Genomic DNA, 25357 nt, shown 5'->3' on the forward strand with positions numbered 1-25357 from the left:
CAAAAGCAAAAAAACAGAAGACTCCTTTCTGTGCCCAGATACAAGAAAGTCCAGCACTACCTAGTGTATAAACTATATTATAACACTATCCAGCCACAAAGATAATTTCAAATGAGTCAGTACACTGATATATTGTGTATATATGGTTGTTGCATGTACACATATATGTAAAATTAAAATTTCTATCTGGCTTTTTATGTGGAAGCAAATATAGAGTCAATGTGAATTTTTAGTTACAAGCAAGAACTATAAATATTTGTAAATAGAGGCCCAAAATGCAATGTATAGAGTTGCTTGTTGATACAATGTTGGTTACAGCAACAAATGATATAATACTTGAAGCAGAGATACATGTTTGAAAACATGCACCTACTCAAGCTTTGAAATCATCAACTAAGGCTGTTCTCATAGTACCCCTGCAGATGGCTATGAGTGAGAGGCCTTTTCAGTGGTGGCTCCCCATTTACAGAATGCCCTTTTCAGTGAGATGCACCTGGCACCTGCATTAGTCTTTTCAGCACCAGGCAAATATATATATATATATTTCCCCAGGCTTTTAAAAATATGGTTCATTTCACCAGTGAATAAGCACTACTAGCCACCATGTATCTGAAATTGGGGGCAGACATTTTGGTTCAGGAGGATGGCTTCCAAAGTGAAAACTGAAGGTGTGGCACCTTCTTTTTGCCAGTTATGCACTCAGCTGCTACAGAACTGAAGCCATATAAAAGCTTACTTTAACACAGCATATCATTCAACTATAGAATTCAGTTCCCAAAAGGTGTAGTGATGGCCACCAACTTGGTTTGTTTTGAAGTGGGATGAGGCAAATCCATGGAGGGATAAGGCTGTCACAATGGCTATATATTACCTCCAGTATCAGTTGCTGAGAACATGCGCCGGAGGGCGCTGTTGCTTGTAGGCTTCCCATAGGCATCTGGTTGGCCACTGTGGGAATAGCATCTGATCTAACATGGCTGCTTTTATTGTCTTAACAGTCCTTTCCCATTGAGTCACTAAGGGCACAATCCTGTGGTTCTGGCAGATCATCCCAGGGACCATTGGATTATTATTATTGTTGTTGTTGTTGTTGTTGTTGTTGTTGTTGTTATTATTATTATTATTATTGAGATCTCCTCCCAAGGCTGTAGGCATTGCTATGATCTTGAGAGAGGGGCCCTGAGTTCTGATCCCTCCCTGCCCCCTCATAGCCACTGTAGAAAGAATCACGGCAGCTGCTTCCCAAGGTCGCAAAAGCCACTTTGGGGAGGTGAAAAAAGGGGGCATTCTGGTGGGTGGGGAAGGGAGAGGAGAGGCTGGGACATGCTATATCCAGTGGCCTCTCTAGTCCCAGACCCACAGCAGCACAACCTCTTTAGATGGGGTTTAGAAGCCATCTAGAGCAAAATATAGGATGGAGGGGGGAAATTGTCTCCTTTGCTCCTTCTGCTCTGCCGGGCATCTACCCGCAGAGCATAGGACATTCTGAGCACTCCGGCATCAGACCTTGATCCAGCAGAGTCTTGCAATGAGCAAACATAACCCATCCACTTAGAAGGGTTTCCCCATTTATTCAATAGACAGGGCAACATTCGAGAAATAGGCAAGGCAACAACGTTTGAGCAATTGTACCATCCATTGAGGGGAATCTGGCTTGCGCAAAAACTTCACGCATGGATCAGAGTGAGTATGGAGCTCTCCAGTAAGATTATCTCGTGCTACAACCACTGCTCATTTTTATCCATATGAACATTTCCTTTACCAAATTAACACTTTGCATCTAATCCCAAGTAAAGTGCTATTAGCAAATAATATTCTAGATTCTGGCATGTGGAATTTTCCTTCTTTCTCTTGGATGAAGAGGAGAGGAAAGCACACACGCACACGCCATTCCCCGAAGGCACAAGTAGGGCATTTAGACAGATGTCACCACTTCTGCAGGGATTTTTGAATACCCATGAAGGCTCTGCACTTCCACAGAGCTACCCTGCTGGTCTTTCTCCTCTTTTAACAGCATGTCCCTTCATAAGCTCTGCTGATTCTCCATGCCAAGGGAAGGATCAGCCTCCAAGGGGGACCCCAAGGGTGTTAATACCCTTTTCTTTTTCTTTTTTAATCATTCAAGGTGACCTGCAAAGAGGAACATTGGACTACTGACCTCATTGCTCTTTTATGATGTACAAAGGAATGTTTGATCTGGCAATCTTACTGTTATATTAATGCAACTTGTTGATGTTCAGGGCTTGATTGACACCACATCTTCATCTCCCTTGAAAATTAGAAGGAAAATGTCTAATAATAACACTCCCTCTTTCCCATTTAAGCTAATGCAAATTCTAAATGACTGATCATTTCTGAAAATAGATTACTGGCCTGGTTCTTAGGAATGTTTTGCCCTTTCTTTTGATTTATGGATCGATTGGTAGATGGCTCATTTGCAAGAGTCAGTGTGGTGTGGTGGATAGCACGTCAAATCAAAATTGGGGAGACCCAGATTCAATTCCCTACTCAGCCATGCTGTCTGGTGTATGTGTGTGTGTGTGTTTGTGTGTAGAAATTTGTAGTTCAGCACAACTAGAGGGCACCATGTTGGGGAAGACTGCTATAGAATATGGATTAATTCCTTGCTCCCTTAATAATGGTCTTTCCTCCCTTTTTCTCCCTAAACTAGCATTTCTGGCGTTATCCCTGCAAAGAGCTCTGGGAGCTTGATAGCTCCCTAGTTTCTGGGATTCCTTTCCTTGGGTGTCCTCATTAATTACCTTCCATAAGCTGGTGAAGACCTTCCTTTTTAATATGTATTTTTCAATATGTGTTTTTTTTTAATCTGCCTCTACCTTGTGAAAATGTGAGATATTTGAAACATTTGAATATTTTGACTGCTGTTGTATCATCTGTTGTTTCTGCTGTTTTTGTGTTTTAATGTTTAGTGGGAGGGGGTGTTTAAAAAATTAATGATGTTCTTAATTGTTAAAGTTGTGATTTCTGTTGTTAACTGCCTTGAGCTCCCAGGAAGAAAGGCAGGGTATAAATGTTTTAAAATAAATCAAAACAAAGTATTACAGTATGAGTAGCATACAATAAATCTATGACAACATATGCAGGCTGTATCAGTCAGTTGCACAGCAATATACAGCTGATAGATTTGGGGCCATGTAGTCATAGCTTGATCTATAATATATGAGCAAAAATAGACAGCCCCAGACAAGCTGAAAGGGTTTCAGAATAAACATGCATAGTCATTGCAATATTTAACCATTGGCCTTTAGCTCCAGAGTACATCAATTGCAATATGAATGAGGATGTCGGTAAGTAGCAAAATTACTTACTTTGATGTATGTCTTTTTCGTAATTCTTTGTCAAGGCATAATGTTATTTAGCAGAGCTTAATTTGAGCCACAGGCCTCCAGGGTTTATTCTCGTAACCTATTTTCAGTGCCAAAGCTCAGCTCTAGAACATGAGAAGTATAGTGTCTCTGAGCATTTGCAGAAAGCCTCTCCATGAGCATACAGTAAAACCAGAACAAACTTAAACAAACCTGAAATGAGGATGAAGGGCTTTTGAGTCATTTGGATCCAGACTGAATTTAGTTAAACTTAGTTCCCATTGAAAATCAATGGCACCACAGCTTAAGTCACATTGATTTCCATGGGAATTAAGTTCAGCTAACTTAGATCTGGATCCAACTCCAGTATGTTTACATGAGTAGTTGATTCAGTAAGATTCTTGCTTGAGCTCCAGCACCTCTTATTTTCGATGCTGAACTTCAGCAGATAAGGATATCAAAAAACATTGCTTAGCACATAATAGGATAAAAGACCAGACCATCCTTTAGGAACCTTCTGTAAAATATGTCACACTTTTAAAAACCTTTCTAAAGTTGCCTTCCACTCCCATCACACTTTGCTCCCTTTGAAGCAATACTACATCCTTTCTTTGCCCTGGGAGTTCCTGTAACCAAGGGGTGGTATAGGCATGGTTCAAAGAAATAAGTAAACAAACAAACGTTGCTACCCCCCTCTGTTTCTTAGATGAATGGCGTACTTTATGGATAGTCCCCTAGAGACCTGTTCTGGTTTGAGGGCCGGTTATTCCTAACCCATCACATGTTTTTGGTGTTCTTTTCAGGTTGGTTTGAAAGCTTCCATTGCTGTCAGGGACTATGTGACAGCCGCTGCCATTGTCTTCCTGATTGACCGATTCTTATATTGGGTGGATGGCTCCATCCAGCTCCTTCAGATTGCCAAAAGGCTGCACAAGCTTCAGCCTAGAACACCGATTGCCCCTCAGCTGGTGATTCGCCAAGCTCGGGTCTCTTTAAATTCAGGTAATACAACACTGGTTGCAGCCTACCTCCCACCCGCCCCTCTCTCTCTCTCCCCGTTTTCTCTACCCAGTTCCAATTAGGAGCTACTTGACTTTCAAGAGGATACTTTGTCCCATTCTGTGGGTGACATTTCTATGATCCCAGTGCCACCTTTTTAAACGGACGCCCTGCTCCTGCCTGCTGCCTGCTTTCCCCCCTCCACATTCTACCCACCTCTCCTGACCTGCACAAAGTGCCAGGCATAAACGGTTTCGGAGGGGATGGGATGAGAGGGAAGCAGGAGAGAATATTGTGAAAGGGTGTGGAAACTACTAATTGGAGCTTTTGTCTCCTGACAAATCTGCCCTGTGTGTGAATTGCTATACGTCTGAGCAAAAGCCTCTAAAAAGTAGATTAAACACTCCTGGTATTTTCCATGAACTGTCCTAGCCTATTTAATGATGACGCAAATAATGCAATTAACCCACTCACGTAAACGGAGGTTTTTAACTTTCATTCTTTCTTTTTTTGGCACCATCAAAAAAGTAATGGATGGTATTGGGCTCGATTTTAAAAGATATATTCCTAATTATCTCAGGAAGGAAAATTCCAGACTAAATTGATGTTGATTACTTTTTTTTTCCAAATTGGCTTGCATAAACTACAAGTGAAATTTGCAATTAGAACTGGAGGGAACTAGGCTTTCCTGCTCCCATCTCTCTTCCCAGACTAAACTAACTGCCTCCTTCAGAGAGCAGATAGAGGCAATGGACCAGAGACACTAGGAAGTAACTTTCTCTTCTCTACCTTGGAGCTCCCACCCTGCCCATTAATGACACTAAACCACAGTTCCATGTAGTGCAGTTTACGTTTATATTTTTTAAAAATATAGAAATGTTTCTTTTCTCTTTCCAGGGAAACTATTAAAGGCTGAATATATCCTTAGCAGTCTTATTAACGACAATGGAGCAACAGGTACCTATAGTTCCTACACTGCTTTTGAATTCTCATTTATACTTGTATGAATTGCCTCACTCAGACCTCAAAACAGAGCTATTTAAAGCCTATTATTCACTCAGGACAGGCAATGTTTTGGTGTGTGTTCCTTAAGCTGTAAAAGTGTTGGATGAGAGGGAGATTCCATTTTTGTCTTTACACCTTCACTGAGGATGACTTCAGAGTACAGTGACAGAGACTGGGTTCGGAAGATCGCAGCAGGGGAAGAAGCCATCGTGGCTGTTCCCTCTGCCCCGGCGCATGCTGTGCACGTGCCCACCATTTGCATTATTCCCTGCGCTACAATGTGGGTTGGCAGGTTGGCTGAAACTAGTGCGCAGCGGGGAAATAGTTATACTCACCCTACACCCTAGGCATGCAGTAGAGGTTGCAGTGTGATTACAAAGCCCCTCCCCTGCTGCACTGGGTTTGAAAGACACGTCAACCCATGCTGCAGTGTAGGGAATAATGCAAATGGCGGTCGTGCACACAGCATGCACAGGGGCGGAGGGAATAGCCACAACGGCTTCTTCCCCTGCTGCAATCATCCAAACACACCCAGGGACTGGGGTCACAGTGATTTATTTCCCTCCCCATGGCAGACAGTCTTGAGCCGTCTATTTAGCACAATTACCCTGGCTGGACTGTGTTGGTTGTTGTGGCATCCAAACCCAGCGAGTGTGATTGGTTGGGATGGTTTACAAACCGCCCTGAAACCTATGTCCTCACCTTTTGACTTGTTCCGCTACCAAAACACTGAATTATATTCAACTGGTCTTTTCATTCTATTTCTCAGGTGTGTGGAAGTATACAGAAGAAAGTGACAGAATCCTTGTTCAGTCAGTCTGTATACAGATCAGAGGACAGATTCTACAGAAATTGGGTAGGATTTTGTTGTTGTTGTTAGATTCATGCAGCAATCCCACTTTCTTTGATTTCAATTGATCTGTCTCTGGTATATGCTCCTGTTTTACATTGGGTTCTATCCAATGGTATCAGTCAATTAATGCAAAGCTTCTATCACTTATGGAAAAGCTGTAATTATCCTTGCAGAAGTGTCAGATCCAGTACTTTGGTTCTACTTGCACAAGCTGTTGCACTAGCTCTTGTGCAAGGCATTCCACATATCATTGCACAAGGTGTTGCACAGGCCATTAAAACTTCATTAGATTAAGAGTTGCCTGCACTAGTCGTGCTAGTAATGATAGCAGTTGTGCAGCCACAAGCAAAATAGTGCCATCTCTTGTGATTTTTCCACTAGCATCATGTTGATTATACTGATATATTTTACTATGTTTTTAGATTGTGTTTAAGCTTTATGTAAGTTCTACGTGTTTTTAAACTTTATTTTTCGAACCGCCCAGAGAGCTTTGGCTATTGAGTGGTATAGAAATGTAATTAATTAATTAATTAATTGGGCTTCACGTAACAGCACAGACCTGTTCCTAGTAGCTAGTGATTTTTCTGGCCACAACGTATTCCTCATCCCCTAACAAAGAATCTTACTATACAGCTGAATGCCTAGTTGGTTTATGCACAAAGCAAAACATATTGCCAAAAAATCCAATTTCTGCACCAGTGTAACAGAAATACTATGCCCAGAATTGCCTAAAGTTGCTTCCCTTACATAATTCGCTCTGCTTTCCAATCAAGGTTTGATTCTCTTTTAAATTGCAAAATGTTGCCTTGCAGAAGATAAAAAGAAAAGAGAAAAGGTTTCTGCGTTTTTGAGCCTTGTCCTAAGACACATTTCCAAACTTTCGTCTGTTACTTTGAGGACTAGGGACTTGTTTTTAAGAACAATTTTCAAAGCTGAGTTTCTCAGAAGAATGCCTAATTCATTCCATATCCTGGAGAGTGGACAGCTCATCACTTAACAGAGATAGGAGTCTGGGAAATGATGATAAATCAATGATAGCACTTTTAAACAAATGAAAAAACACATGATAATTAAACTTCATCCCATGAAAACTTCAATTCTGATCATTGGCCTCATTCACACAATCATTTTGAGCCATGGTGGCTTAAATAAGCTAACACGGCTTGTTGTGTCATCCAAATCCAGCTAGGGTGGGTTGTTAGCATGGATAAGAAGACACCCGGAACTCATGGGCTGTTTTGTGGTTGAGGGTGGTTTGATAACCGCACCAACTCACCCTCAAATGGTTCAGATGACACAATGACCTATGAGTGGTTATTTAAGCCACTGTGGCTCAGAATGATTGTGTGATTGAGGTCATTATCTGAGCTTGTAAATTCGCCTTAAGATCTATCACTAGCAAACTTCTCCCAACCCTCACCCAAATTAACAGGCATCATGATAGAAAAGGAAAAATGAATAAATATTTACTAAACCTGAATTGGAAAACGGTAAAGTCATGAAATGATCCTAAAATCTCCGTAGTCAGATCAGTCAAACTAAATACCGATGAGTTAAAGAAGTCTATAAGAACATGTATTCTTTTTTTAACCTGTTGGAGAGTTCATTTATGCGTATGTGTTTCAGGGATGTGGTATGAAGCAGCAGAGCTGATCTGGGCCTCAATTTTGGGTTATTTCACACTTCCACAACCAGATAAAAAGGTGATGAATGGACTTTTTTTAAAAAAAAAATCTGGAATATTCCCTGCTATTTACTGGTGTCCACAGAATTTATTTATGCATTTATTTTATTTGTTACATTTATATCCCACCTTTCCTCCAAGGAGCCAAGGCAATGTACATGTCCCTACTCTTCTCCTAGTATCGTGAAAACAACCCTGTGAAATACGTTAGGCTGAGGGTCAGTGATTGACCCAAAGTCACTGTTGTATCCCTCCCCTTGGGATCCCTTCCCTGAGGCTAAGGGTACTTTTGATCTGTGCAAAAAAGGGCCCTCTCGTTACACTTCAGCCCTTCCCTTTATACACACTGACACCCTTTATACACACTGAAAACAGTTTGTGGAACACTGTTTTCCCCACTGGGCTTGACCACTCCCTTAATACTGCTGCCACCATATAACCTTTATTGAATTCCTTTAGTCTCACTGAGAGACTACCTATAATGAAAGATGCCACACTGTGTGCTGTGAACAAAAGAACTTATAATTTATTAATTACATGTAAAATGGTAAACAACGTTTATTTGTGTGTTCAATCTCTGAAATCAGTGTTTCAGTTATTACTAACCTAATCTAACTCCTCCCTCTATATCTATCCCAAACAACAAACAGATTGTCCCTGTACTCTCTAGCTCTAAACCACAACTGAACTCTTAACTGACTCACCCCTATTTAAACCCCACTCACTCTATGCTCTCCACCAATCAAATGCCAGCATACCAACATTCCATTCACACTCTCTCCCCACTCCCACCTTGGCTAACTTACCATATTAACTATATGCAAAGGAGATAAACAACATTGCCATAAATATACATACCAACCTGCACCATAACTCACATTACATACCCGGACATCACAGTCACCAAGTGAGCTTCATGACTAAGTGAAGCCATGAAAACTATGGTTTTCCCAGCCCTAGTCCAACAGTCTAACCAATACACCACACATTTTCTTCATGTAAATCATATTCCTCACAACCAAGTCTAGTCATGAAGAGAGGAATACAGCTTGCTGCAAACATAGTTCACAGAGGTTGCAGGGGGAAGGGGAGGGGTGGGAAGGAAAGGGAGACAACTTGTGAAGAAGTAACAACCCTGAACTCCCCACCACCACACCCCTCCTCCATCCATTCTTCAACATCCCTGACCAGGAAACATGAGCACATATAACCAGGCATCTGTGGGTACCAAATTTGCATTATGACACATCTGAGGCTGACTCTCTCTCTCTCTCTCTCTCTCTCTCTCTCTCTCTCTCTTCAACCCCACCATGACTCATCTGTTTTCAAAGTATATAAAGGAATCACCTGAAGGATATACGATCAGGTCATCTCAGGTTCTTGATTGGTCAGATTGAATTTCCAACCCCTCTCTGTAGTTCTGCAGCCAGGGGCTGCATGTTACCCCACAAGGCCTTTACTGTGGTCTCCCAAGGGTGTCCTGAACTGCTGGATTTTTCCCTCACCACAATTGATTTCCCCACCGCCTGTACTCTTCTCCTGCTTGTGGGTCCCCTGTCAACAGCTCGTTGGCCACTGTGTGAACAGAATGCTGGACTAGATGGACCCTTGCATTGATCCACCATGGCTCTTCTTGTGTTCTTCCTTCCCCAGTGATCCTCACTCTTTTTCCACCACTGCGAGCAGCAAGGAAAGAGCACTCTCTGTCAGGATCATTGCTGTGTGTATGTGTATATGTGCTGCAAACGCAAGTGGCCCACAAGCCAGCACCACATGGCCAAAAATGTTGTGCATCCCTAGCCTACATGTCAACCTGGCTTTCACTGAGATCAAAGGAAGCTCTGAAACAGGGGCCTGTCTGTCTCCATACATGTAAATGTCCAGTTATCCTGCACATTCAGGGTCAGACTTAATCATTAATACCCCTAAATAGCTAACAAAGGGAGTCTGGCAGCTTGTCCTACCTCAGATGCCCATTTGTCACACAACTACATCGCAATGGAGGCTGATGGCTGCGATGTCAGCGAGGTGTTGAATCTGCTCCGGGTTTCAGTCAGAACTCTAGAATCATAGAATCATAGAATAGCAGAGTTGGAAGGGGCCTATAAGGCCATCAAGTCCAAACCCCTACTCCGTGCAGGAATCCACCCTAAAGCATCCCTGACGGATGGTTGTCCAGCTGCCTCTTGAATGCCTCTAGTGTGGGAGAGACCACAACCTCCCTAGGTAACTGGTTCCATTGTCATACTGCTTTAACAGTCAGGAAGATTTTCCTGATGTCCAGCCGGAATCTGACTTCCTGTAACTTCAGCCCATTATTCCGTGTCCTGCACTCTGGGAGGATCGAGAAGAGATCCTGGCCCTCCTCTGTGTGACAACCTTTTAAGTATTTGAAGAGTGCTATCATGTCTCCCCTCCATCTTCTCTTCTCCAGGCTAAACATGCCTAGTTCTTTCAGTCTCTCTTCATAGGGCTTTGTTTCCAGACCCCTGATCATCCTGGTTGCCCTCCTCTGAACACGCCCCAGCTTGTCTGTGTCCTTCTTGAATTGTGGAGCCCAGAACTGGACGCAATACTCTAAAGGAGCTTTAGAGTTCTGACTGCAGCCTGGAGCGGATTCAACATCTCGCTAACATCAGAGCCAGCAGCCTCCACTGCTAGATCCTCTTGCAAGGAACTGGTGCCCTTGCCCATTCAAGCAGCAGCCTAGAGTCCTTCTCAACCAGTGGAAAAGCTGACTGTCTTTGGCCCACTAAGAAGCTGCCGTGTTAACAGCCTGAGATTGTGTTTCAGCTTTTTACATAACTTGTTTGCATAACATAACAATTCAAAGTAACCCAAAACAGAAGCAATAAAATATAAATCTGTCTCTCCATGCTTCTCCTGCAGGGGATTGCTACCTCATTGGGTATTTTGGCAGACATCTTTGTATCCATGAGTGAACATGATTACGACCGTTTCAAAAACAACTCTCAGTTTTTTAACCTGGTAACTATTCTTGTATCACAGCTGATAACCCCAAATTGCCTATATTATGTTTGACTGACCTGATTAAGTAAATTAAGTGTGGTGTCTGAAGCTGACACTTCCACAGCAGAAACAAGGTGAAACTTAGGAAGCCGCCTTATATCAGATCAGACTTTTATTATGTTTTGAAAATACAATAAAATATATTTGCAAGGAAAGAAAAACACTAGAAGCTGGCTCATATAGATGGCTTGCATCTATATCAGGGGGTCGGCAAGTTCCAACAGTCCTGGAGCGAATTCTCACCCCATGCACCCCAGAACCCACTGGGAGGCACACCACTGCAGAAAAGGACAGATTTTTCTTTAAAACAAGTACAAACTGGCCCTTTTTTGCTGCCACACTGCAAAATCAGCCCTTTTTTGCTGCCGTGCCACTGAATTTGGGCATCAGATTTGGCAGTAGCTATCACAAAAAAACAGAGGCTGCATGCAACCCATGTAATGTGAGTTGCACACCCCTGATCTATGTAGTAATACAAGTGACTGGATCAGTTCTTCGAAAACATATTTTTATGGCATGGGAGGGGGGCAGAAAAAACGATCTGGGAAAACAAACCTACCTAAACTGAAGTTTTATTTTTGCTCTTTCCACAGAACCTTCTTAAACACTCTGGCCATCGTTTGCTTTCAGCTGCTGAAGCTTGCAAACTGGCATCTGTCTTCAGCCAGTTCACACCATTGTTTGTACTCACAGCAGTGGTAGGTTAAATATTCAGTGCTACTGTTCCTTGACAGTATGCACACTTGCAATGCGCTGCTGTGTGATCTATGTTCCAGATTCAGAATTGTACTCTATATTCCAGATTCAGATGCAATATTTATTTATTTATTTATTTATTACATTTATACCCCACTTTTTTTCCTCCAAGGAACTCAAGGCGGCGTACATAATCCTCCTCCACTCCATTTTATCCTCACAAGTAGGTTGGGCTGAGAGTCTGTGACTGGCCCAAAGTTGCCCATTGAGTGTCCATGGCCGAGTGGAGACTAGAACCCAAATCTCCCAACTCTCAGTCCAACACTCTAGCCCACTACACTGCACTGAAAAGTAATGATGAAAGTGAAATGCAATATAGACTTTATTATACGGAACCTGCTCCTTTTGGAGAGCTGCTTACTATAAACTAGAGGTGGGCAAACTTCAGTCTTGTGGGATCTACTCTGGGTTTTTCCTAGAACCATGAAATTCATTAACAAGAGCCAGGTGCTAAATAGTGACTCCGGCCAGCAGACCTACACAAAAAGTTAATGAACCAGTTGCTTTAGAGTTCATGCTCAGTCTAAAAAATTGTGATCATTGGCAGAAACAAGCTTACATAAAAATCCACTCCTGGTTTCCCTAATCACAAACTTTATTTTCCAGCAACCTTGCTGTTGTTGTTGTTGTGGGGAGGAAATTGTTGTTGTTGTTGCTTTTGTTAAACAATTAGGAATCAGAATCCTTTGCTGATCTACTGCACATCACACAGACATCCATCAGTAGACTCAGATCTACCTTCTGCCCACATCTCCTGTATACTATTTGTTGTTGCCTATAACTAATGCTCCAATATGATACATACATCGAAGCATAACCCATTGATTTCACTGGAATTTACTTTAGGGTAAGGGTGGTTAGAATTGCAGCTACAAGCCGCAAATTATATGATGCATCTTTTGTTCTGGGGAAAATGAATCTTCAAGAAAACAAGGGGACTCTGTACCCTTAATCCTGTGATTTCATTCCAAAGGTTTTGTGGGTATGGCTGTCTTTCCCTGACCACACCCACCTCAATCCTGCCCACCACTCTAGAGAGTTCAGTCCTTCAGAGGTGATAATATGTTTTGCAAGGATTTGTGCTCGATCACTAAAGATCCAGTTACCTAATGCACAGTTCTAACTGACATGAATGAAATCATCACTAGATATCTCAGAACGAGCTGGCTCATTGTTTCTTTAGCGTAAAACAAAATTATCCAACTCAAGCGTGTTTAATGTTTTATTTGTTCTGTTATACTTGTTGCCTTTTTATTATGATTGTGCCATTTTAGTGTTTTTACTGTATTTTGCATGATTTTGATCATGCAATTACCCTGGTATCATGAAATCATGCAGTCATTTCTTACACAGCACTCTGTTTTTAAACATGCAGTCATCTCTTGCATATCTCCCTGGTACCCATAAGGATGAAGAGCAGTTTTAATAAATAAATAAATAAATAAATGCGATAGACCAAATGTAGAAAACACGAGTAATTGAAAATCATTGGAAAACCAAAGCTTTCCAATGGTATAAATTCAAATTTGAATATTCTATAAAGGATGTCAACTTCAAATTTGATACATGAATCTGAAAGATCCTATTCATTTCAGCTGTATTTGTTTTACAGAACATCCGAGGTACATGTTTGCTGTCTTACAGCTATTCGAGCAAATGTCCTTCAGAAAAGCAAAGGTTTTATTTGTCTGAAGCAAAGGAATCCTTTGAAATTGGTATCCTTAGTAAGAAGGATAAAGAACCAGTCACCAGCAAACAGGAACTCCACAGTTTTATCAAGGCAGCTTTCTGCCTTACAAAAGTGCATCAGCGGCTTTATGGAGAGAGCAAGAAACTTAATCAAGTGAGCCAGTTGTGCCAGGAAGCCTTGGAGAAGCTGTATGCTTATAGTCATTTGCCACGTACTAAAGAGCAAGACAATGAACAGCTTGCCAAGGATATTATGTGCCTGGTCATGTCTGTTAAGGAGCAATTGCAAGTGCAGATTTTTTCTAACTCAGATGCCAAATCTTACATTCCAGATAGCTACAAAATGGATATTGAAAAGCAGATTGTGAATGGTGAACAGAGCTTTGAGGAAGTCCTCAAAATACATTCCCAGCATCACAAAGCCATCTGTGACGTTTTTGAAAGTGCTTGCAAGAGCCATAACATGAGGCCAGGAGAAGGCAAAATAGGAGCCTGTATCACAGCTTTGAAAACTGAAACCAGAAATATGGACACTGCATGTATGACTGAAGAAAGATCACACCGTAGGAAAGATACTGTGCAGTTCTCTGTTTCCCAAGAGGCAAAGAAAAGTCCAGAGGGGCTTAAAGACCAAGTGCAAAAGAAATTAAGCCATGTTGCTATGTTGAATGGTTCCACTGATGAAGAGACAGAAAGTGAACCTTCAGAAAGGGGTGAAAGCAAAGCTGATGGCCTGCGAACCAGTTCTCAAAACAGGAGTGAAACTTCTAGTTCACTGAGATCTTGGAGCAAAGTGTCCAAATTGAGTTCCTCTGCTAGTTGGGAAGAGATTGACTGCAATGAAAATGGCCTGCCCCAAGATAAGGTGCATAAAACAAAGAGCACCACAGGTGAAGAGCAAGATCGCTCTGTAGCTGTGACTGAAGATGTCAAAGGAAATGTTCAAGAGTGTGATCTTGGCTTGTTGTCTTCCAAAACGCATCAGCTCTCTCTTCAAGAAGCTCAAAGTGACGCTATATGTCCACTGAAGCATCCCTTTCATAATAATATAACTTTGACTAATAGGCTAGCAGAATCATACCCAAATTTCAAAGAGGGGCATTTGGAAGGCACAGAGGATGCTTTAAAACAGTCACTCAGGGAAGCTAGTAGCACTAACTCCAGAAATAGTAAAGGCCCTTCAAGTAACGGTCCTTCTGAACAACATTCATTTGGAATTATTGTCTCCTCTACAGAAATGGATTCCAGGACCAAGGACAGCACCAAGAATCCCAATGCTATTTCTTACCCTAATCAGTGCAACATTAGGAATGGAAACCCTGGAAACCCTGAAAGCTGCAAACAACTTACAGAACCAATACCTAGAAATCTTGGGCCATTGGTCGATCCAGAAGGAGAAACTCTAGACACAACTGAAGATGCACAAATAAACCCACACCTACCTGATGAAAGGATGTCACCTGCTTCCATAAACAGCAGCATGCTAAGTCCAGAGCGTGATCATTTTGTACAAAATTGGATTAATGAATCGATTGCTATGATGCCTCCAAGAGGATCCTCTGAAATACCCGAAGTTGACCCACAAGCAGAAACAGTAGATGATGGGGAATTTGCTCTTGATAGTGAAAGGAAAGAAGTAAATCTCCTTGCTGACATGGGCCTAATGAGAGATCAACAAAAATGCAGGCCTGAGACCACCAATTTTCCTTCAAGGACAGACAACAAGTCATTAGCCAATCAATCTAGTGATTGTACTACAACTGAAGACGATGAAGCTGAAAAGCTAGGGAACATTTTGAACAGGACACATAGCTCAAGCTCTTCACTAAAGTCGTGGTACAAAGGGTCCCATTTTTCTAGCAGTTTTTCTGAGCTGGGGAGTCCCTCATTTTTGAACTCTAGTGGGAGCTCTTTTGTCTTTATGAGTAGGACCAAAGAACAGACCCTACAAGCTCGCACCCTGAGCGACGATGACTATGGCAGGCTTTTAGCAGGTGTAGAACATACCTGGCTAGTAGAGAGGATGAAGAATACAGGGCTCTTTAAGCCAAACCTGCTCCGTAAAGCACACTGTAAGTAGAGCTTTCTAAACTATGCCTTTATACTAACTTGATCCCCAGAATTTTGAACTGCAGGGGTTTTGACCTCAAGAGCTGAATTCAATTTTGGAGAAGCTCTCACTGCAGTGTGAGAGGGTGAACAGGGACAAAGGCAAAAGGGGCAGACCAAAATATGGTGGGGGGGATTAACAGCATGATTTTGTGCGTCTGTTATCACAGAAGCACAAAATCAGGATGCCTAAATCACTCAGGCTTCTTTGTAATAGACAAAGCCATCTTATGGGTGCTGTTTAACGAGGCTAACCCCACTATTAGGCAGGATGAGATGCCCCTACTCAGGTGGGAAATTTGGGGATACTATTGAATCTAGGGTGACCATATGAAAAGGAGGACAGGGCTCCTGTATCTTTAACAGTTGTATTGAAAAGGAAATTTCAGCAGGTGTCATTTGTATATATGGGGAACCTGGTGAAATTTCCTCTTCATCATAACAGTTAAAGCTGCGGGTGCCCTGCCCTCTTTTAAATCTGGTCACTCTGGTATAGCTCCTGCACTTTAACTGTTGAAATGAAGAGGGAATTTCACCAGGTTCTCCATATATACAAATGACACCTGCTGAAATTCCCTTTTCTATGCAACTGTTAAAGATACAGGAGCCCTGTCCTCCTTTTCATATGGTCACCCTACCTTACGTTAAGCCACAGTGGCTTGTTTAAGCTACAGTGCATGCCAGGTACTATTTACCTAATCACCTACCCAGGTGCAGCTTGTGTTACCCAAACCTAGGCACCATGGCTTGTTGGAGGGAGAAACAACTCTCAAATAACCCATGGACTGATGTGTTATTTAAGGGTTGTTTCTCCCTCCAAGAAGCCATGCCGCCTGGATTCAGATGACACAACAAGCTGCACCCAGTGAGTGATTAGGCAAATTACACCAGGCATGCGGCATGGCTTAAACAAGCCACCGTGGCTTGTTTAATCCACAGCAATCATGTGAACTGGCCCATTTAATTCAATTGGGCTCATTCATATGTCAATATGCATCGCAGCCTTAGTTTTTACTTTCCACCATGCTTAGTTTGTTGTATGCTTGCCACCATGCTTTGAGCCTTGGCGGGGGAGGAGGAATAAAATTTGGATGTTCTGTCTCCAAATTATCACCTGTCTTGGGCCTTCTTTGCTGTTAGCCTTCTTATTCAGAACTCAGGAGAACTATTGGAATGTTGATGCATTTTCCTTCCTTCTCCCCTCCCCCATCATCTTAACTTTTGATGCACATGAAAGACTACACCCCATCTTATATACCACAATCAAAAATAAAGATTTCTGATGGAATCAACCCAATTTGACTTGAATGTATCGGCTTAGTAGTGACGCTTAGTAGAGAGCTTCAGCTATGGGGCGGTATATAAATGTAATAAATAAATAAATAAATAAATAATGATTATAAGGAAGATATCTTTCCTTACATTTCCATTTTTGCCTCTCCATTGAGTTTAGAACAATATTTTAGGCTGCAGTCCTATGCTCATTACTTGTCAGTGGACACTGCGGGACTTTTCAGTAAACATGCAGAAGGTTGTTCTGTTAGCCTCACACTCTCTGAAATACTCTACTTTGATCATTTTTTTGTCCAAGGCCAATTAGCAACCAGCTACATACTGAGTAGAGATTTGCAACAGGACTTCCAACATCCCAAACTAACTCTCTCGCTGTCACACTATGCCAATTCTTTTACCCTTGGCATTTCTTGTACCCATCTTGCCTACCTTCTCTTGGGATCAGCATGTGTTACATGGGAGAAAGCTCAAAGTGTGGCAAATATATCTGTGATAAATTCATTTGCAAGCATGTATTGGTTATAGTCACATTTGACCTTTTCCCAGTGTACGTACGAAAGACCTTGGGCCCAGTCTAGGAAAAGTGAGTCATTGAAGCACTGGAGTAGGACTTCATTTTTGATAAATGAAGTCCTAATAGAGGACTTCACTGGAAATTAGGGCCAAACTACACATGTTACAAGCAACCAATGAATGGATCACCGAATGTCATTTCTTTCATTACAAGCAACTGCATGGAGCCAGAATTTGGCTCAGGCGATGGTACCAAGGAAGGGGTGCTACTCTTTCCCACAACAGACTTAAATCACAGACACATCAAGGCTGCTGTGAGCACTGGGGAGGTGGGCAACAGGTATAATACAGGGGGTCTGTCATTTTCTTCCTCCTCAGCTAATATTAGCTTCAGGGAAGCAATTCCAATTGGGTTAAATGACCCAAGGGGAAAGATCAATACCCTCCCGTCTCCAGTGTTGTGGCCCTATTCCAAATGGGCTCAAGTTACAGGAAGCCAGATTCCGGCTGGACATCAGGAAAAACTTCCTGACTGCTGGAACAGTACAACGATGGAACCAATTCCCTAGGGAGGTCATATGCACACTAGAGGTCTTCAAGAGGCAGGGATACTTTAAGGTGGATTCCTGCATTGAGCAGGGGGTTGGACAAGATGGCCTTATAGGTTCCTTCCAACTCTACTGTTCTATGATTCTATGATAAATATCATAAAAACTTAAGAAAGTTTTGCTCATGAGTGCAATAACAAACTCCCGCTCATGTTTCCCAGCAAATGGCATACAAAAGCATATTGCCTCTGATACTGGCTATCATTAGTAGCCACTGAGAGCCTTCACCATGAATTTGCCTAATAGCCTTTTAAAGCTGTTCAGGTTGGTGGCCATCAGTTTTTCTCTTCCCTCCATGGCCACTTTTAATTGCAGGGTGCAGTGGAATAACGTTGAGAGATCTGATCTCCTCATCATGTGTACCTTGGTCCTTTGATACCCAAATCCTTCGTTTTAGACTTTACTTTATACCTCCTTGAATGTTTTTGTTGTCATCTTCCATTCTTAACTAGAAATCCATTTATTTTTTATTTTGGCTTCTGTTATTCTGCAAGGTACCTGCGAGGAATACCTTCCCACCTTCAATTAGTTCCCAAGCAATTCAACCCACCTTGCCTTCCTGCCTCTCTGTTTATAGATCGGTCTGACTGTAACACTACACTGTAGCAATGAATGCAACTTCAGGTCAAGCTGTAAAAGAAAAATATCATAGCTCTGTGACTCTGTCTGGGAAAGGACATTGATCCTAGCAAGAAAACACCTTAGCTCTGTCATCTCATTCTTGGTCACTGGTACGGAACAACCCTTTGCCGAAGAAAGCGTCAAATCATTTGTCTTCTTTTCCAGCCGCTCTCCTTTTGAAATACTCTAAGAGATCTGGGCTTTGGACAGCTCAGGAAACAGCTGTATATATCAGAGACTACCTGAGTGTGGCAAAGAAAGGCAAACAAAGGAATGCGTTTTGGATACACTTTCTGCACCAAGAAGAGACGCTGGGAAGGTATTGCTGAAACTAGTGTGACGTTTGGAGACATTAGATTTGGAGTTGGGGCAGGGACCATAGCTTAGTGGTAGACCACATGCTTAGCATGCAGAGGTAAGTCCTCCAGCATTCCCAGTAATAGCTGATGGAGAAGAGCCCTGCCGCAAATCTTAGACAGCTCCTGTCGGTCAGGCTACTGGGCTAGCTATGCCAATGGTCTGGTTCAGTATAAGGCAGCTTCCTATGCAGCACTGCCTCTGGAATGTCCCTTACTGTTATCTCTCTTTGGAACTGACTGTCGTGCATATTTTTCAGGGGAGGAAAACTGGGACGATGCCTTCTCAGCAGTGGCACTACAGCTCTGGAGTGCCCTCCCTGTGTTGATCCACCAAGCTCCGCCTTTGCTGTATTTATTTTTTTGTAGCCTGGTTAAAACCCAACAGAGCCACCAGGCTTTTTCATACTTTTTGTAACATCACATAAAAGCATGATGTGGCCAAAGGCAAGCACTTTTGAGGTTGCATTCGTAAACACATCACTAGGAGTAAGTCCCACTAAACTGATGTCAGGCTCTGGCTGACCTGTGCTCAGGCATGCAGGTATTGCTAGGTACTTAAAAGATCTGGGGCCCAGGCCCATGACACTAATTTGCATATGCTAATATGTAGAGAAATTCCACCCACATACACACTCCCGCGCACACACACACACACACATGCAAATTTAGAATTGCTGGAATTTATTTGCATTTCAACAACATTAACAAAAGCAACAGTGAAATAAATAGTGCCTCTAAGCATACGCAGAATGCTTTTCTCTCGCTACTGTTTTCATAATTATGGCTAAAGTGTGGAGAAACTACCTCTGAGCATGCACCAAATGGCTTTGCCTTACTACCAAAGATACAGTCCATGCAAAAAGGAAACAAAATACAAATGACAAAGCATGCATAGGATTGGGCTGAGGTAGACAAGTCAGTGTAGTGGAATAGGGTGAACAGTTTATTTAGCTTGCAGTGGCGTGCTCGGAACTCAGGACGTTTTTCTGAGTAAACAAGCAGAAGATCAGGCTGCAAAGTTATGCATCAGAGGAGTAGGGTTGGGATTCCACAGAGAACTTCACTCCCACAGAAGATGTGGGGGGCCAAAGAACCCCTTCAAGCCCATCCTGAGCCCTGCCATGGTTCTGGAGTTGATTAAGTTGCCTAGGATTTGGTTTTATACTCACTGCTCCAAATTAAGATGAGGTGAACAGGAATAACTGGATTGAGTCTGGCTAGTGGAGACTGGCAAGAAAGAGGGGCTTTATTTCCCTACTCACAAGAAGCCATATAGCTCTAAAGTGCCTCTGACTTCAAGGCTGGGAAATCTTGGAGATGGTGGCCGCTACAATCATAAAGAGGCACGCGTTTCCCCCCCCCCCCCAAGAGTGCTTCCCTGTTTGCAATACTGTGGTCCAAGCCAGGGCATCCCGAAGGCCATAGAATACTGCCGACTTCCCGCTCCACTGGTGGATATGAGGTCCACCCACAGGGCTGCTCTCTGGATGCTGACAGAGCTGTCTTCTACCAGGGCTGCCCAACCAGCAGTGCTCCACCACTAGATATGGGGAGGTTTTTGATCCACCAAATCCAAAGCCCCTTCCTTGCTTGGACGCACCACCAAATGGGTGGGGGTGGGGGGACAAGCCAGCTCTGGAGTTGACACAGTGTTTTCCCCTCCCATTGTAATTAGCAGCAGGGACAAATTTAAGGAGGGGAAAAATAGAGGGCAAAAAAAAGGTCAAAACTTGTCCCTCCTCTTTTGTCCAGACCGGCACAAACTTGGCAGGGCTTAGGCAGTGACGGGTTTTCTCCCTACGGTGTCTCTCGACCCTCATCCATACCCCATAAGATTGATCAGCCCAGATTGGATTGAATGGGTGTGTGTGTTTGTGCACCAGTTTGAGGGCTATCGTAGAAAAGCAGTGAATGGGTTTCCCAGAAAAATAGATGATAACTACTTGCAGAGTGTGATATATTTTTCACAGGTATGTTGGGAAAGAGTACAAAGAAGAGAAGGAGCTTCTTCACCATTTCATTGACGTGGAGCGGCAAATGACTGCCCAGTACTACGTGACGGAATTCAACAAAAGGCTGTACGAGCAAAAAATCCAGACGCAAATCTTTTACATCCCATCGGTGGTACTCTTGGTAAGGAGTGAACAGAAGGCTCTAAAGCAGTGGTCTTCAACTGGTGGGTCGCAACCCAAAAGTGGGTCGCAAGATCAGTTCAGATGGGTTGCAGCAAAGCTGTTGCTGCCATGTTGGAAATGGAGAAAATTGTGAAAGTGGGTCCCATGTTGCAGGTTGGGAGTCCAAGGTGGGTCTCAGGTTTGGACAAGCTGAAGACCACTGCTCTAAGGGATTCAGCTGAAGAAAGGAGCAGATGGAAGATGAGGGAGAAATCAAAGCAGTGGGCAAAATATAAACCAGGCTTCCCTAATCCGGTGCCCTCTAGATGTTTTTGACTACATGCTGGCTGGGGCTGATGGGAGTTGAAGTCCAAAACATTTGTAGGGCACAGCTTGGGCAAGGCTTGTGTGAACTGAAACTCTATGCATATCACAATCCTCTTTTTGTTTTCCAGATACTAGAAGGCAAGTCTGTTCAAGGATGTATAACGGTGGAGCCTTACATTCTGGGGGAATTTGTAAAGTTATCCAATAACACCAAAGTAGTAAAACTGGAATACAAAGCCACAGAATATGGACTTGCTTATGGCCACTTCTGCTACGAGTTTTCCCAAGGCAGAGATGTGGTGGTTGATTTACAAGGTTTGTACTTGAGGACATTGATTGATATAATGCAGTACTTTATTGGACCAATGGGTTCTTGTGGATGCAATCCTAAAAGCACTTACTAGGGAATAAGTCCTGTTGAATACAGTGGGACTTACATCTGAGTAAATGTACATAGGATCGCAGTGAAAAAATTGGTGTACTCTCCCCCCCCCCAAAAAATAGAAGCTTCATCAGGCATTATTTATTTATTTATTTATTTATTTATTTATTTATTACATTTCTATACCGCCCAATAGCCGGAGCTCTCTGGGCGGTTCACAAAAATTAAAACCATTCAAAGTATAAAACAACAGTATAAAACCATAATATAAAATACAATATAAAAGCTCAACCAGATAAAAACAGCAGCAATGCAAAATTACAAATTTAAAGCACCAAGTTAAAATTTATTTATAGACAGTTAAAATACTGGGAGAATAAAAAGGTCTTCACCTGGCGTCTAAAAGCATATAATGTAGGTGCCAAGCGAACCTCCTTAGGGAGCTCATTCCACAGCCGGGGTGCCACAGCAGAGAAGGCCCTCCTCCTCCATGAATATTCAGGGCTCATTTTTTTAAAAAAAAAAGAAAAAGAAAAAGCTTAAAATACCATGAAAAATGAAATGTCAGACTGAAATAGCCTTTCTAAGCACAAATCTGTAGTATAATATTTTCTTATTTTTTTACTGAGGTTTTAAAATACTTGATTATTAAATATTGAACATATTTTTAAAAATTGTATAGGATGCACACAGAAGAGAAGGAAAGGCCCTCAAAAGTTAAAAACACACATAATTCAGATATTCATTGACAATGAACAAAAGTAAGTCATGAAAATTTAAAGCATCGTTTTATCCAATAATAAATCTTTAGCAAAGTTAGTACTTGTGAATGCCTGCTGGGGGCTGTAGGACTTTTTTTCTGTCCAAATATGCATATGCACCCTAAACCTCCTCTTTTTCTTTGCTTCTTTACAGGCTGGGTGACCGGTAATGGAAAAGGCCTCATTTACCTCACCGATCCGCAGATCCATTCCATCTCTCAGAAGGAGGCATCATGCCTTACAAACTTTGGGAAGAAAGGGATTCACTATTTCTTCAACAATCAGCACACAAAATGCAATGAAATCTGCCATCGTTTGTCATTGACAAGACCTGCGGTAGAGAACCCAAACTGACTTTGGGTAAAATATTTTTGAATGCTAGGAAGGGTGCAGCATCCGTCCTACCACACTGACCACTGCCATTTCACTTGCTGTGCTGGCCGGGGTGGGGTGGGGGGAATGGCCCTTTCGCTCACAGCTATGTGATATATTCAAACCCCTCCTGGTTTGACACTCGTCCTCTTTGAATGTTTTGTGGTATGTGCGCTGTCCACAAGCATCAACAGTGCTTGCCCTGGGTAAAAGCAGCTGTCGCTTTTTTCTTTTTTACTACTTATGAAGCAATCTTTTGTGTTTTTAGATCAAAGCTTGTAATTCATGGATGTGACCTCCCTGGACTTCTGTCAGCCGCCACCTGGGGAATGGGAAAGAAGCAAAAGTGGAATTATGCCACTGCACTTCGTAAGCGTTCATTGGGGAATATTCGAATGTCACAGATGACAGTGCTGTTCCTGCTCTAAAGCTCAGTACTACGGGACATTCTCCTGCACAAGACCCATTGCAATGAATGGAGCTACACACAAGCAATAGCTCTTGTATCATTCCCATTTCTTCCGGAGTGGCTGGTGTACAAGAACTTCCCAGTGGATAGTGCCCCAAGACATTTTTTTTCTCTATTAAAAGGAGAAAAAGTGCAGCTTACCCCAATGTTAAACAATGGTGGGATCTCTGCTATAGACCAGACATCTGTTTTATACCACCCTGTCATTTGGATTTCTTTTGAGCAGATCTAAAGGCCATTTCACATGACCTTGGATCCCAGCCAAAATGTGAGTCGACAATTTGCAGATTGGGTGTGTGTGCAGAGAAACAGTTGTGTGATGGCTTTACCATGGACACAATTCTCCTAATATTTCCATTCAGATCTCCATTTTGCCATGCCACCATTACACTGTTTGTTTTAATATGGTATATATGGGCATGTGTTAGACTACACTCTGGCTACACTAAACAAAATCAATAACCAAGATGTTGCAGTCCCAGAGCAGCAAACCATTTGAACAAACCCAGCAAGCATTGCAAACATAAAGTCCAACTCATACTTCAGCATTGTGTGAATCACATAACATGAATCATTCCTAAATCTTTTATTTATTCATAAATTTATGAACTGCCTTTCGTTCCAGATGGGGTAACCAAGGCAATTTACAATTAAAACTTAAAAACAATTTTAAACTGTAAAAGAAATTTAAAACAGCACCAACAACAGAAATTGAGAGCAGGAGAGAATTATGAGATCTATGGCGCAATCCTGTGCATGTTTTCACTGCGAAAAAGTCCTAAAGCTCACAACACTCCCCAGACAGCTTTGTACTCAGTCTTTTAGGCAGGCTATTAGTCCTTCACCATGCCTCCCATGGCAACCATTTTGTGGTCATACTTAACGATAGTTTCACAAATTTCCAAATATCCCTACAGCCCAAAAAGGTTATGCACCCCTGAACTAAGCATCTACAGTTCCCTGCAATGTTGCAGAAGAGATGTACATTAAAAGCCTTGGTTCCAATCCAAATTAGAATAATTTACCCAATGGTTTGGGCATGCGACATATTTGAATTCAGAACAAGCTGTTGGTTAGGATTAGGCTGAATCCTAAAGGTGAAGGCCAGCTGAAGGGCTGTTCGATGATGGTGCTAGTGCTGCTCTGTGAGCAGAGACAGAGGCCCATTAGAGGAACAGCAGTCACACTCGGCAGGCATAGATGTACCATCAGTGATGCTCTTCTTATGTTCTTAAGGCTTTTATTGCACCATTGCCTCATTCATGGAATTTTACAGAGGGTCTTTCAATTCTCTTTAAATTGAACATTAGCTTTCAGTTGTAACCCTCCTGTGTTTTCCTCCCTCTTCTTCCATCTTTTTTTTCTTATCACAGAAAAACCAATAAGGGGGGGGAAAGGGGGTAGAATTGATGCATGATGCCTTCTAATTTGTAAAAGTAGGAATCCTCTGTTTGGAAGCACCCCTAGTTAATTCCTTTGCTTTGGGAAAGATCCAACCTTGACCAGCCACTAGCGCTATTTATGTTGCACTAGAAGAAATCAACACTTGAGTAACATCAATAGTACTTGCTAGCCTTAGGGTGGCCATTTCGAAAGGAGGACAGGGCTCCTATATCTTTAACAGTGGCATAGGAAAGGGAATTTCAGCAGGTGCCATTTGTATGCATGCAGCACCTGGTGAAATTCCCTCTTCATCACAACAGTTAAAGCTGCAGGAGCCCTGTCCTCTTGACCAGATACAAAAGAGGGCAGGGCTCCTGCAGCTTTAACTGTTGTGATGAAGAGGGAATTTCACCAGGTGTTGCATGCATACAGATGACACCTGCTGGAATTCCCTTTTCTATACAAGTGTTAAAGATACAGGAGCCCTGTCCTCCTTTCCATGTAGTCACCCTATTGCTAGTATGATGGGTTTCCCAGGAAATCCATCATGCTAGCAAGCACTATTATCATTGCACAAGTGTTTGTTTCTACTAGCGCAATGTAAATACTGCTAGTGGCTGGACACTGTTGGATTCTTCCATTGACCAAAATGGGAGGGGGAGGGAAGAGGGGAAAAAGAATCCCTCCACCACCACCCCAAATAT

The 25357-nt window shown here is 42.4% G+C and overlaps 1 protein-coding gene across 1 annotated transcript in view; it reads left to right on the forward strand.

Moving 5' to 3' along the window:
• Positions 1-23645, forward strand: part of ALPK1 (alpha kinase 1) — a 44978-nt gene extending 21333 nt beyond the window's left edge. Inside the window, exons 3-14 of the mRNA XM_063136276.1 lie at positions 4130-4328; positions 5223-5282; positions 6100-6186; positions 7810-7886; positions 10757-10855; positions 11491-11595; positions 13266-15414; positions 18652-18805; positions 20816-20978; positions 21415-21601; positions 22584-22789; positions 23070-23645. Of these exons, the coding sequence (XP_062992346.1) occupies positions 4130-4328; positions 5223-5282; positions 6100-6186; positions 7810-7886; positions 10757-10855; positions 11491-11595; positions 13266-15414; positions 18652-18805; positions 20816-20978; positions 21415-21601; positions 22584-22783 (3480 nt within the window). The 3' untranslated portion in view covers positions 22784-22789; positions 23070-23645. The remainder of the gene's footprint in view (positions 1-4129; positions 4329-5222; positions 5283-6099; positions 6187-7809; positions 7887-10756; positions 10856-11490; positions 11596-13265; positions 15415-18651; positions 18806-20815; positions 20979-21414; positions 21602-22583; positions 22790-23069) is intronic.
• The last annotated feature ends 1712 nt before the right edge of the window (positions 23646-25357 follow it).

This window comes from Elgaria multicarinata, chromosome 10, assembly GCF_023053635.1.
Source record: "Elgaria multicarinata webbii isolate HBS135686 ecotype San Diego chromosome 10, rElgMul1.1.pri, whole genome shotgun sequence".
Classification (NCBI taxonomy): domain Eukaryota; kingdom Metazoa; phylum Chordata; class Lepidosauria; order Squamata; family Anguidae; genus Elgaria; species Elgaria multicarinata.